At 38.8% G+C, this 14,160-nt stretch overlaps 1 protein-coding gene across 2 annotated transcripts; it reads right to left on the bottom strand.

The window, feature by feature from the left end:
- Nucleotides 1–633: 633 nt before the first annotated feature.
- On the bottom strand, nucleotides 634–13,282 carry LOC123798533 (thiosulfate sulfurtransferase/rhodanese-like domain-containing protein 3). Of its 2 annotated transcripts, XM_087865338.1 has the most exons (5): nucleotides 13,128–13,259; nucleotides 2,608–2,739; nucleotides 2,340–2,513; nucleotides 2,083–2,242; nucleotides 634–1,793 (listed from the first exon to the last, which is right to left on the bottom strand). In XM_087865338.1, the coding sequence occupies exons 1-5, from the start codon at nucleotides 13,198–13,200 to the stop codon at nucleotides 1,721–1,723; spliced, it is 612 nt and encodes a 203-aa protein (XP_087721464.1). In that variant the 5' UTR covers nucleotides 13,201–13,259; the 3' UTR covers nucleotides 634–1,720. The 2 variants fall into 2 exon arrangements, with proteins under 2 accessions (XP_087721464.1, XP_045662958.1); XM_045807002.2 differs by lacking the exon at nucleotides 2,608–2,739 and having other exon boundaries at nucleotides 13,128–13,282.
- Between the last annotated feature and the right edge of the window lie 878 nt (nucleotides 13,283–14,160).

Raw genomic sequence — 14,160 nt, 5'->3', positions numbered from 1 at the left:
TAGTTGAGTCAAAGTTGGTCTTACAATTTATGAGGGTTGGTCAATTTCTAGTTCCCCTTTACTCTTAGGATATAGTTTCCCAGGGGTTCCAACTAAACGTCTGGTGTTTTTACCCAGGTTCTCCTTCCTTGATGGGCCCAGTGCTTCAACCACAACTTCCCTCTGAGATTGTGGCTCTTCAAATCCCACCTTAGTATATTTCTCCTAGTAACATTTGTTTATATAGATACATAAATAAGATCAATTTAAAGGCATGAAGGAATTACTAAAGCAGCAAGGATTTGAAGAGCTATGCTCCAGAGAGCAGGAAAGCTATCGAGGATGACCCAACATTGAGGAGCGTGCATGCATGCATGTGTGCTTGTGTGTTTACTTTCCAGCTTTTCTAGTTCTTACAGGGAGTTTGCTCTGCTACAAACTAGACATTATCAGAAATAGAAGTTCAAGGTGGTCACATCACTTCCCTACTCCAGATTCCCCAGGGGCTTTATAATACCATTTAGGACAAACCAAGTTATTTCCTAGGCTTTACATGATCTGAATGAGACGAAACACATTTGGGTGTGAAGAGGCACAGAGGGAAGAAAGCACAGAGTTGTATCACCAGTGCACGAAGGCATATACTCATGCTAGTGAGAGTCATTTCTTTTTTTTTATTAAACTTTTTTCCTGTTTTCATTATTTTTAATTGTGATGTAATTACAGAAAATGTATGTTTTCAAGTGTTCAGTGAGTTTTGATAAATGTATTACCTATGTACCAACACTTCAATCAAGATCCAAAGCATTTCCATCACCCTAGAAATTTCCCTCCTTGCTTTTTCCAGTTAATCTTCCCTCTACAGAAGCAATCGCTTTGTTATTTCTATCTTTATAGGTCATAATAATTTTTTAAGTTGCAAATCCTATCACTACCATGCTGGTTACAACACCGCCATAAGCCTTTGGATGGTGTTAATGTGTTCTCATTGTTCATATTTCACCTACTTTTCTGGATCTCAGATTCTTGGTATTTCAAGACAAGAGTCTGCTTTTTTAAATTTAACTTGTATATAGCACTGTTAGAAGTCAAACGTCTTCAGAGAAGAATCACATCTTTTTTATTATCTTTTTAGCATTTGGAATATTTAGCATAGGGTGTAAGCCAAGAAAAGGTGTTCAAGAACTGATTACTAGCTGTTTTTATTTTAGTCAATATTCACTAAATATTCATTATGGGTGAAAGGTATATCCATCAGAAATATCTGTACTGTGTATCATTACAGGAAAATAAATTTTGTGAATTTTCTAAAATGGGAAAACTTACAAATATATCTTAATCATTAAAAAAATAGCTTGTCCAGCTCACAGCCTCTTTAATGAATAGAAGCTATGCTAACACAAATGGTCATACTTCATGGTTAGGTACTCTAAGTAACCTGGGCTAGGAAATACGACCATACTATACCAAAGTATTTAAAAATTAATTTCTAGAATCCCAACCCTTACATTTCCATGACAAGTCACATACATTATTTCAATCCTCAATAGCTTTTAGAAATAGGCAAGGGCGAGTAGTAGTCTCAACTTACAGTTAAGGAAAAGATCCAACAAATAGTTGAATTACACAAAATCCCCTTTCCATTAACCAGTGATGCCAGGGCTAGATTGTTATTCTTTTGTTCATCTCACTATCCTAGGCTGCATGTACACACAGAAGGAGCCAACTTGTATCCCAGAATTCAATTTTCCTGTTTCTTCTCTGAAAATTCGTAGGTTGCCCATTCCTTCCATCCTCCAGCATAGTGTTGAGCACTGAAAACATAGAAGCAAAGTTAGTGCTGTGAACATTTTCTCCTGCTTTATAACACAAGGTTGATAGGAATTTTAGAGATTTAGAGATGGAATGACTACTCTGGACTTTAAACCTACTTAAAGGACTGTTACTTTTGAGTAGGATGAAAATACAGAGGCTTTCAGTCTCTATCCTGCTATTACTAACACAGTAATTATAAGAAATTTTTCAATCGAACAGTAAAAATATAATACATATGAAACATTCTATATACATTCTTGAATCCATTTTTATACTTCATCTTTGCACCTGTTAAAGCCCAGAGACATGGCCATGTCCAGAGCCTTCTTGCTTCTCACTCCGGCTAAACAAGAAAACACTAGACTGTCAGATTTGGATGGTTTGACTTCATTGTACTTCTCTTTGAAATCTTTTGGGTGCATCTGTAGAGCTTCGCCTACTTCATCCACTGAAAGAAAATGTTAAGAATTTCAATTAAATTTTAGATACAGTAAATTACTGAATAGATACTTTTGTGATGAATCAATTCAAGACACGTCACTTACGTGGTATATTGACAGACCCAGGAATTTTTCCATACTCCACAATTTCCCATGTCTCTCTAACATCAATTAACATAATTTTTTTGGAATTCAAGAGGTTTTTAAGTTCTTTATAAGTGACATCTTTAAAAATAGCAGTACAAAAATTGTGCCAGCTTCCTTTTATTGACTTCAAACCTGGAAAGAATAAAATAATTTAGGCACTTTCAAAGCAACATTGCTATTAATATCTGGAAAGCTGGGGCGCCTGGGTGGCACAGCAGTTAAGCACCTGCCTTCGGCTCAGGGCGTGATCCTGGCGTTATGGGATCGAGCCCCACATCAGGCTCCTCCGCTATGAGCCTGCTTCTTCCTCTCCCACTCTGCCTGCTTGTGTTCCCTCTCTCGCTGGCTGTCTCTATCTCTGTCAAATAAATAAATAAAATCTTTAAAAAAATATATCTGGAAAGCAGGTAAAAGGAATTTCTCCCCTGGTTCCAGCCAGTGAGCTATAGTTGATCTTTAGACTTCCCTGACCTGTGTATGTATTTTGTACAGAGCCACGGGACATAGCCCTACCCTCTTGGCCTCGATGCTTAATGGCTGGCCTTGTGCCAGCTCCATATTCTACTCTCTCCGAGCCCTTAATTAGGTGGAACTTGTAAATACACATTCAACATTTGGTAACTGAATTCTGCAAATAATTTGTAAGTCTAACCATAGTCCAAATTACAATATTAAGAAAATTTTAATTTCCCCTTGCAAGTGAAGATAACCCGTATGTTAGATGTGGGAACCTTACATTTGAAACTACACTTGTAAGTACTTAAAGGCACTGTTTCTATCTGTTAAGTAATTGGTGGGGCACCTTGCTGGCTCTGTCAGAAGAGCATGCGACTCTTGATCTTGGGGTTGTGAGTTCAAGCCCCATGTTTGGTGTAGAGATTACTTAAATAAATAAAAACTTAAATAGTTGGTAACATAATATGGTATTGGGTAATAACCTATAAAATAAATCCACGGGTCCACACTGATATAAGGATATAATTGAATAAATGAGGAGAAGGGATTATTTCAATTGATAAATGTTGAATGATGAAAAGAGAAAATCACCGTTAGGTTAACATCTGAGTAATAATTATTTTGGCAAGAGCCATTGACAGATGCTAGAGTTACTGGGTGAAATTTTGATGAGAAATAGGATAGTATCTCCCCAGGAGATACTTACTAATAACAAAAGGAAACACCTGAAAGATACTACTTTAACCAGCTATTCAAAGATCACTAGGAATGAGAAATGTCAACAACATGTACTCTCTGGTATGATACTCCAAGAAGAGCACATCACTTCCTTAGGATTTTTGCCAAAATGCATACCCTGAATCAAATCGGAAGAAAATCTCAAACTCAATCTACAAACTCAATCTACAAAATAACCAGCACTCTTAAAAAAGTGTCAAAGTTATGAAAGACAGAGACCGTGGAACCGTCACAGATTGAAGCGGACTAAGGAACCATGAAAATGTAATAACAACATAGAATCCTGGATTGGACCTGGGACTATAAAAGTCCTCAGTGGGAAAACTGGTGACATTCAAATAAGGCCTGTGGATTAGTTAACAGTATTATGTCAGTATTACTTTCCTGATTTCAATAATTGTACCATGCGAGATGCTTACATTAGGGGAAGTTGAGTAAGAATACAGGGAGCTCCATTTTACTTTTGCAACTTTTCTATGGGTCCAAATTGTTTTTTTAAACATGAAAGAAAACCCAGAGGATTTTTTAAATAAAAATAAAAATTTTAAAAATTTAATAATCATATTTCACAACAAAATGACCACTATAAGGTAAATAATAATGCTTCAAGTGTTGTTAAAAGATTAAATATCTTATAAGGTGAAATTGGTTTAAATAGTATAAACTGGCATAGGAAAAGGTTTAAAGATCTAAGTCCAGAAACAGCACACAATGTACTATCTATGGGAATTCAATATTTGGTAACAATTATATTTCAGAATAATGGGGAAATTTTGTTCAACGAATATGTAGGGCAACTAGCTAGCCATCAGGAAGAAACTTGAAGCAAACTATTGCTTCATTCCTTACATGTAAATAAATTTAAATTTCAATCCCAAAACTAATATTTTAGAAGTACCAATAGAAAACATCAGCAGATAATTTAAACCTTGGGATAAGAAGACCATTCTAAACATGGCAAAATCAGAAGTCATAAAGATTTGACTTCCTTAAAATGCTAAATTTATACATGGGAAAAGAACAATGAATAATTAGAAGACAAGTGGCAGGTAGGAACAAAATATTTGTAACACAGCAAAGACAAAACATTAGTATTAACAGAGCTCATACAAATACGAAAAGGATAAAATTCCCAATAGAAAAAATGGTCAAAACAGGAACAGGGAATTGACTTGAAAAATACCAATGGTCAGTAAAAGGTAACTATCTCACTACTTATTAAGGAAATGCAAGATATAAACAAAATTTTTCAGATTTTGTCAGATTTATAAAAATTAAAAGGATTGATAACATCAAATATTGGTGAGGGTATGAGGAAATGGGTACTCTTACGTTGTGGGGAGTGTGTAATGTTAAAACCTTTTGAAAGGAAAATGTAGCAGGAATAACACTTGATGTATGTGTATCTTTTTTACCTCATGATTTTAGTTTTAGGAATCTGTTACCACAGGAGGATTAGCAGAAATACACACAAATGTATATATGTATAAATATATTCACTGGCAGCATTCTCTGTAATACCGAAAAACGGCAAGAAGCTAGAAGTGTCTCCATGAGGGAACAGTTCTAAGTGGCACATTTATACTGTGGCATGTTATTTCACCTAAGTTGTCCAAAATATAGTATTCAATTTTAAAAACTAGTTGGAGCACACTAGGTATAAACCAGGGGTTCCCAGACTTTCTTGGGTCATCCTTTAATGTCTTAGTACATTTTCTGCAGTGTGCATAGGCCAAAAGAAATGCTTCACAGTTCTATTTGCTAAGTAGTTAAGAAAAGCCAAAAGTGAGTTGTGAAAACCACATTTTCTTGTAAAAACCAAACATTGTTCTATTTTCATTTGTCCTTCTCACTGATAGCAAAAGATGGAAAAATGGACAAATACAATAGTTAAAAAATACAGGTTTCCCAGCAATTCCACTCCAAGGTATGTACCCAAAAGACTTGAAAACAGGGACTCAAACTCAGACACCAATGCTCATAGCAGCATTATTCACAATTACTCACAATAGCTGAAAGGTGGAAACAGCCCAAGTGTTTTTTCAACAGATGAGTGGATAAACAAAAATGTGGCTTATACATACAGTGGAATATTATTCTGTCCTAAAAAGGAATGAAGTTCTAACACATACGACAGCATGAAACTACAACATCGAAAACATGCTAAGTGAAGTAAGCCAGACACGAAATGACAAATATTTTATGATTCCACTCATATGAAATACCTAGAACAGGTAAATTCATAGAAAGTAGGTTAGAGGTTACCAGAAGTTGGAGGGAGGGGTCTTACTGCTCCATGGGTTTGAGTTTCTGTTTGGGGTGATGAAAATATTTAGAAATACGGTGGTAGGGGTGCCTGGGTGGCACAGTGGTTAAGCGTCTGCCTTCGGCTCAGGGCGTGATCCCAGCGTTATGGGATCGAGCCCCACATCAGGCTCCTCCGCTGTGAGCCTGCTTCTTCCTCTCCCACTCCCCCCTGCTTGTGTTCCCTCTCTCACTGGCTGTCTCTATCTCTGTCGAATAAATAAATAAAATCTTAAAAAAAAAAAAGAAATACGGTGGTAATGACGTCACAATGTTGTGAATATAATTAATGCCACGGAATTGTACACTCAAAAATGGCTAAAGTGGCAAATTTTTTGTTACATATGTTTTATCACAGTAAATACATTAAAAAAATAAAAATACAGATTTCCCATCCTCTTCAGATTTCGAAAAATTGGCTTACGTTATCTGCAAGATTCGATCTTACAATGCCTAGGATAAAACTATTTCTCACTCAACTTGCTATTTTGTGAATTCCCAGAATACAAAAAGTCAGCAGGTTGAGTTCATACTTGGTACTATTCCTCATTGTTAGGAAGTGGGAAACTATGGTAATTTAAAAAATTGTTAAGCTTAAGACTGTGGTACTTTGCCACTACGAAACAAACATCATCTCAGCATGTAACCTGTGTAATTGAATCAAAGATAGATATTTTTCTTATATATTAGAGTCAAACTGACATTTAACTGTCTCTATACTCCTGTTAGGCTGTGGGGGCGGGGTGTGTGTGGAGAACAGGTGTATAACCAGTGAGGACTAGATTTCCTAGCTTTCCACTCTGAGCCAAAGCACAAATATTCCTTTAATGAGTCTCAGTTCCCCCAAGCCTCTCATGGTACGAGCCTCCAGTCCACACTAATTCTTTAATTAAAGCTATTGTGTATTTTTTTGTACAACACGGCCTCTACTTGTAAATCAACCACTTCATCTATTGCTTGATCAAAGAAGCAGCCATCAGTTCCTCCACTGAAGGAAAACTGGCTGTTTAGGATTTATCGACATGATTCGTGGTTCTCTTGAGGGATTCTCAAGAGTAACACAGTTTATACATGATTCTCACATTTTGAGCCTAATTTTTTAATAAACTCTCATTTTGCTGTTTCTGCAGGTAAATCTAGCCTCAACTGGATATTATCCGCAGCCTACATTATAAAATACAGTCCAAACTCCTTAGTATGTTCTATCATGTCCTTTAGTCTACTTTACCAGCATAATTTACCAGACCTTCTTCTCTTCCCCATTCCTCCTCTGCCTCAATAACCCTACCCTCCAGGATTATGCTAAGGGAAATAAGTCAAGCAGAGAAAGGCAATTATCATATGGTTTCAATCATACGTGGAACATAAGGAATAACACGGAGGACGTTAGGGGAAGGAAGGGAAAACTGAAGGGGGGCAAATCAGAGGGGGAGATGAACCATGAGAGACTATGGACTCTGGGAACAAACTGAGGGTTTCAGAGGGGAGGGGGTGAGGGGATGGGGTAGCCTGGTGATGGGTATTAAGGAGGGCATGTGTTGTAATGAGCACTGGGTGTTATACACAAATAATGAATCACGGAACATCAAGAACTAATGATGTACTGTATGGTGACTAACGTAACATAATAATAAAAAAATAACCCTACCCTCCAGCTACATTAAAAGTATACATGTGCTCTAACTACATTTTTATCAGTGGAAAGAGCAGATTTTAGAGTCAGATAAACCAGGTTTAAATCCTGGCTTGTCCACTTAGCTCTGTAATCCTGGGCAGATTACTTAAACTCTCTGGGACTTAGTTTCTTATTTTTAAAACAGGAATAATATTACTTAATCTTTCTGAGTTGCTGTGAGTTTTAAGTAATCTATACGGTGCAATCTGTAAATACATATTTTTGCCTTCCTTCATGATTTATGCACACTGTTCTATCTGAAGGGAATACTTCTTCCTTCCTCACCTCTGCCTGGCACACTCCGACTCTCCTTGAAGACTGTTAAATGCCGCTTGTCACCAACCCAACAGTTCCACTTCTAAGTATCTACCTAGTAAACTACTTGTACATATACACAAAGAGGTATGTACAATGGTAACTATTGAAGAAATTTTTATAACAGCAAAAAAAATGGAAACCAAAATGTCCATCAGGAAGGGACTGGTAAATAAACTGGTAATCCATACTACGGAACATATGCAGTGGTTCAAAGAGTTATATGTACTGCCATGGAAAGCTTCTGACTACCTAAGTGAGCAAAAAAAATGCAGAAAAGTATGCACAATAGATCACATTATACATACGATGTATACTATAGATCTATATACGGTATGCAAGAACATAGTGAGTGGAAGACCTGAATAGACGTTTTTCCAAGGAAGACAGAGAGATGGTCAAAGAACACACGAAAAGATGTCCAACATCATTAATCATCAGGGAAATACAAATTGAAACCAGAATGAGTTGTCACTTCACTCCTGTTAGAATGGCCATTATCAAAAAGACAAGAAATAACAAGTGTTGGTGAGGATGTGGAGAAAAGGGAACCTTCCTGCACTATTGGGAATGTAAATTGGTGCAGCCACTGTGGAAAAGAATATGGAGGTTCCTGAAAAAATTAAAAATAGAACTACCATATGATCCAGCAATTCTATCTCTGGTATTTATCTGAAGAAAATGAAGATGTTACCTTGAAAAGATATATGCACCCCATGTTCACTGCAGCAATATTTATAACAGCCAAGATACGGAAACAAGCTAAGTGTCCACTGATGGATATATGGATAAAGAAATTGTGGTAAACACACACACGCACACACACACACACACACACACACACATGAATATTCAGCCATAAAAAAGAATGAACTCTTGTCATTTGAGACATGGGCCTCAAAGGCATTACACTAAGTCAGAGAGAGAAAGAAAATACCGTGTGATCTCATATGTGGAACCAAAAACAAATGAAAAAATAAACAAACCCTCAAAACCCAAGTTCACAGATACAGAGAACAAATTTGTGGTTGCTAGAGGCAGGGAGTGGCGGGGCAGGAGAGATGAGTGAAGGTAAAAAAGGTAAAAATTAAAAAAATACATATTTTTTAAATTAAAAAATAAGAATTCTCATCTTAATAAGGAGAGGGAATGTAGGCCTCTTAGGGGAGAGTAAATGATTTTTAGGACAAGTGAATGGGCCCTTAGAAGAAGAGATGGGAGTTATGACAGTTTATAACAAAGTTTGGGTGTGGTGTGGGTTCTAGTCTCCTTTCCTGTGATGAGTCAATCTTCCTTTGTTGATGAAACTCCTGGGGAGGGGATTTATGAAACCGAGTTCCTTCTGGAGGATCTGTCTTTAGGCAGGTAAGAGGAGTTCAGAGAAAACCTCTCTCTGCATTTGCTGTTTTTCAAATGGCTACAGCTAAAAAAAAAAAAAAAAAAAAAAAAAAAAAAACCCAAAACAAAGAACAAAACAACCTACCAACCCAAATTTCAGTGTGAGATAAATATGATGACCTAAAAATAGTTAAAATCACATATTAGACTATGCAAATTGAAGATCTAGTATAATTCATGCTGTATATATGTTTAGAAGTTTGTTTTTCTGCTACAATTGTCAGGTCTTTTTTAGTGAGGAGAAACCTGTAGGAATAAGCATATTTTTGCAAACAAAGGTTAAGAAATTTAGTATTACTTCTATAAATCTCTAAGTTCTAGAGTCAATTATTGTTTGAAAATTTTTTAAAGTTTATTTATTTATTTATTTATTTAGGTAATATCTACACCCAATGTGGGGCTTGAACCCATGGCCCCAAGATCAAGAGTTGCATGCATGCTCTTTCAACTGAGCCAGGCTGGCACCCCTATTCTTTGAATTATTTAATTTCAATTAGCCTAATGTGATTTAATTAATTGTATGTTTAAAGAAACTATATATATAGAAATCATATACATGATTCGGTTTCTGAATTTATTTTTTTCATCAATTTAGCTTCTTTACTATAGTAAAGTTTTGTAGCATAGTTTTGTACTATATGTTGTACTTTAAAAAACTAAACTAAATTTCGCTTAGAGGGACGCCTTTGTAGCTCAGTTGGTTAAGCGTCTGCCTTCAGCTCAGGTCATGATCTCAGGGTCCTGGGATCCAGCCCCGCATTGGGCTCCCTGTTCAACGGGAAGCCTGCTTCTCCCTTTCCCTCTGTCCCTCCTCCTGCTTGTGCTAGCTCTCTCTCTCTCTCTCTCAAATAAACAAAAATCTTTTTAAAAAATTTTCTCTTAGAAATAGTCTACCATTACGCCCTACCAATTCAGTTTGGTATTCTTTTTATGATTTCAAATAAATACGGTATTGATGTGAAAAATACAACTATTTGAAACATAAAAGTGTTTACTTAATAATAATAACAATCATAATAACAGCAACTCACTCTTGCCGCAGCCATAAAATAAATTCTCTGGTTCATCTATACTCTTCTTTTGGATGTTGACACCTTAGAAAATCCACATCAATATCTGTCAAATACTGAAAGTTATTTCTACAGACCATGTAATGGTCAATATAAACAACGCACAACCAAGGAAGACTACATTAGAAATAATGATTGTTACTCCAGAGAGAAAATATTAGGAAGAACATTTGGTGTGCTTCCTTCTCAAATGTGAACATTTTATGACTTCTAATGTAAGCACTTTAATGGATATTTCGATTTTTTGGGACCCACTCACAGTAAAATTTGAAAAGCAAGTGAACAACCATCCTAGCGAATAAAAGGTTAAAATGGAAATTTTAGATAAGGCAATGCATTTATTGCATGAAGTGGTGAGTTTAATATTAAAGGGGAATACCCTATACCATTTTTCAGCTTCTCCAAGTTACTTGTCTTCTCCACCTCCTGCTGCTACTCTATCACAGTACTTTCCCTTAAATAGCCCAGCGAGTCCCCAGGTCCTCTGAGCTGTCACCTTCCCCAACTTCCCTCCTTATTTAAAGCATCTTCTGCTGCTGGCAGCTGATTCATATTGACAAAGCACCTCTGTGTTTTCTGCTGTTCTTTGTAGGACTAGGATCAAGTAAAGGGCTTTACACAACCTGGCGATTACCCAGAAAGCTACTTAGAATCTTACGGAGGTCAGAACTCAGGGGAAAGATAGGATAGGATGCGGCAGATGAAAGTTTACTCACTTTGTGCCACCACAGAAGTGTGTTAGTACAACACTCAGCTGCAGTGTGCATGACTTAGTAGGACCGGTTTGGGATCTTGCTTCAAACCTGCATAAGTCTAAACAGAAGCAAAGAGGAAGCCGAGAACTAGAATAAAACTAGCAGAACAAGACTCGAGGGGAAACCTTCAGAGAATAAAGGTAGACAGCAAGCTTTCGTCCTCATGGAAATGTAGCAGACAAAGGACATTTTCAGAGTTATGGCGGGATCACTGATTAAGTAACAAGCACTCATGTTAGCAACTTCAAGTCATTAAGAACACAAGGACTGACAGTATTCTCTTTGGAAAGTCTTGGTTGAAAGATTAGAAATCCATCCTGGCAATTGGAAGCAACCTAAATGTTCATACAGGAAATGGTTAAACTAATTATGAAGCATACCATGCAGCATTTACAAGGAAAGAGGCAGACCTACATTTAGGGACTTGAAGAGATGTCCATATTGCTAAATAGAAAGCTTCCCCTTTGAGATCTATATACACTTAAGATACAATACTTATGTTTTATAAATGTCCAGAAAACCATCTGGAAGGAAATAAGAAACTATTCCTGGGGAGTGGGATTGCAGGGACAGGAATTCTGGGGCATAAATTAAAAACAGCAACACCTATATATTATATATATAGTATTTTTATGTGTACATTTAACGTATGTTCATAGAAAAGTGTTTAGAAGGATGTGTACCAAACCACGTTTGGAGAGGGAGGTGGAATGTGGGAGGGTGTATAGAGGGGAATGTAAGCTGTTCTTTATTGTCTGTTTGAATATAATGGGAATATAATAATGTATCACCAGAATTTTTTTAAAAGATTTTAAGTACTCTCTACACCCAACCCGGGGCTCCAGCTTACAACTCTGAGGTCAAGTGTTGCATGCTCCACTAACTGAGCCAGCCAGGCACCTCGCTAGTAAAATTTTTTAAATGAAAAGGCACCTTTTCGGGGCGCCTGGGTGGCTTAGTCATTGAGTGTCTGCCTTCGGCTCGGGGCGTGATCCCGGGGTCCTGGGATCGAGCCCCGCATCTGGCTCCCTGCTTTGCTGGGAGCCTGCTTCTCCCTCTCTCACTTCCCCTGCTTGTGTTCCCTTTCTGGCTGGCTGTCTCCCTCTCTGTCAAATAAAGAAATAAAATCTTAAAAAAAAAAAAAAAAGGCACCTTTTCTCTAATATTTTCTCCAACTCGGGTAGAATAATTGCTTTTTCCATTGCAGTCTCACGAGACTGTGTGTGGTGATTGTTTACTTGTCTCTGTCTCTCCCCAAAATGGTGACGTGAACGGCAGAGGCTGTATCCCCAGCAGGAGGTCTGCATTTCTAGGTGCTCAATAAAGAACAAATTTGCATAGAAAAAGCACATTTTAAATTACAGAGGATGTACCAAGAGTTCAAGCGGAGTAACTGAGAGGGAGAGTTGGGGACACAGGGTTATGCCACAGTCTCTGCAGCTGCATCCACAAATAAAAATTGTGCTAAAGGAGAGGCAGCATGTAAAGCAAAAGAAGGGACTGGAAGCCTGCTGAGTAATACACCCAACGCCTCCACTAACCTTCGTTTCTCTGGCTTGTTTTGCCGTCCGTAATATTAGCAGTGGTACTTTAATAGCTCTAACGTGTTATAATTCTGGGTGACTGTTGCCACCAAGCTCTGAGCGCGGCTCCCCAGTGGGTCACAGGTGTAACTCGCAGAGCCGGGCTCATCCTCAGTTTCTCTCGGGCGGAAACTGGGCGTGTTGCTCGCTCAGTGGCCAACTGACCTTCACTGCCCAGTCAGACACCAGTATCTTCATAAATGTCCCCCACGCGACCTCCCCGGAGCAACGCTGACCTCTCTCCTGCGTCCCCCAAGAGCACCCTCAGACCCAAGTAGCCCGCAATCTGAAGGAACGAGAACTGAAAGCTGGTGCTACCTTCCCAGGTGCCAAGGGTAATGGGTCTGATTTTTCCCTGGAAGCCCCAAGAAGGGAGCACCCCCACCAATACCATTCCTTCCCCGGGCCCGCGGTTAGGCACTCTCCCTTTCCCCAGGGACCACCGAGCTCACCCCAGAGCGCAGCCTCCGCCGACCCCGGGATCGCCCGGCGCGCACTCCGGAACAGCAGCAGCGGCAGCACCATCGCCCGCTCGCGCCCACCCGGCTCCTGTCTTCCTCCTCCGGCTCCTCCTCCTTCTCGGCCGCCGGGCCACCCGCGCCGGGCTCTTGAGCGCCCCCCACCAGGCGCTGGCCGAATCGGGGAGTGCTACAAGGAGTCATCGCAGAGGGAACCATGCCCTACACCAAAACTAAATTGGAAAGAAACTCCAGAGTTGGGGCGCGCCTGGGTGGCTCAGTCGATTGGGCGCCTGCTTTTGGCTCGGGTCGTGATCCCAGCGTGGGGTTCGCTGCTCTGCCGGGAGCCTGCTTCTCCCTCTCCCTCTGCCTGCCGCTCCCCCTGCTTGTGCGCGATGGCTCTCGCTGTCAAATAAATAAATACATCTTAAAAAAAAAAACCCCGAGAGTTAGGCTTGCTTTTTTGTTTTTGACTATTATTTTTAAAGGAGAGACAAACCTTAAAAGTGGAAAATGGAAAATAACCGAAGATGAAATTCAAAGATTCTTTTAAGAGAGTTTTTTTTTGAGAGAGAGGGAGAGAGAGAAATGAGGGATTGGAGAAAAATGAGAAATTTATTGTTTACTGTGGGCAGAGGGAGAAGCAGGCTCCCCATGGAGCAGGGAGCCCCAGGCGTTGCTCGGTCCCAGGACTCTGGGATCACGACCTAAACCGAAGGCAGACGCTTAACCGACTGAGCTACCCAGGTGATGAAAATTAAAGATTTAAAATAAATACATTTTCCCAACTACTTTATAACAGGATTCTTGTAGATTAATTTAAAGCCAACGACGTGGATGCTTTTCTAAGAATTGCTCTTAACTCCAATAGCTGGTTCAACTAACGCCAGTATTAAGATAATCTCATGCTGTCATCTTTTCCCCACAACTTAGATATTTGACTATAATTGACCATAGCTTGTCAGAGTTAGGTCCAACTACTTTATAAAATGTTAGTTTGCTATTGCTACTGTAACAAATTTCCACA

The sequence above is a fragment of the Ursus americanus genome, chromosome 11 (assembly GCF_024610735.1).
Source record: "Ursus americanus isolate L20-20 chromosome 11, mUrsAme1.1.p, whole genome shotgun sequence".
NCBI lineage: Eukaryota > Metazoa > Chordata > Mammalia > Carnivora > Ursidae > Ursus > Ursus americanus.
The sequence above is the reverse complement of the archived record's forward strand: the minus strand, read 5'-3'. Positions and strand labels throughout refer to the sequence as shown.

What these genes read in the sequence shown, in the direction of transcription:
- LOC123798533 (XM_087865338.1), bottom strand. Translation starts at nt 13,200, where the DNA reads ATGGTGCTGCCGCTGCTGCTGTTCCGGAGTGCGCGCCGGGCGATCCCG. An exon ending in GGCGGAGGCTGCGCTCTGGG is followed by an intron (nt 2,740 to 13,127) that starts GTGAGCTCGGTG and finishes TTTATTTGACAG; the next exon opens with AGATAGAGACAGCCAGCGAG. An exon ending in TGGGTCTGTCAATATACCAC is followed by an intron (nt 2,243 to 2,339) that starts GTAAGTGACGTG and finishes ATTTTCTTTCAG; the next exon opens with TGGATGAAGTAGGCGAAGCT.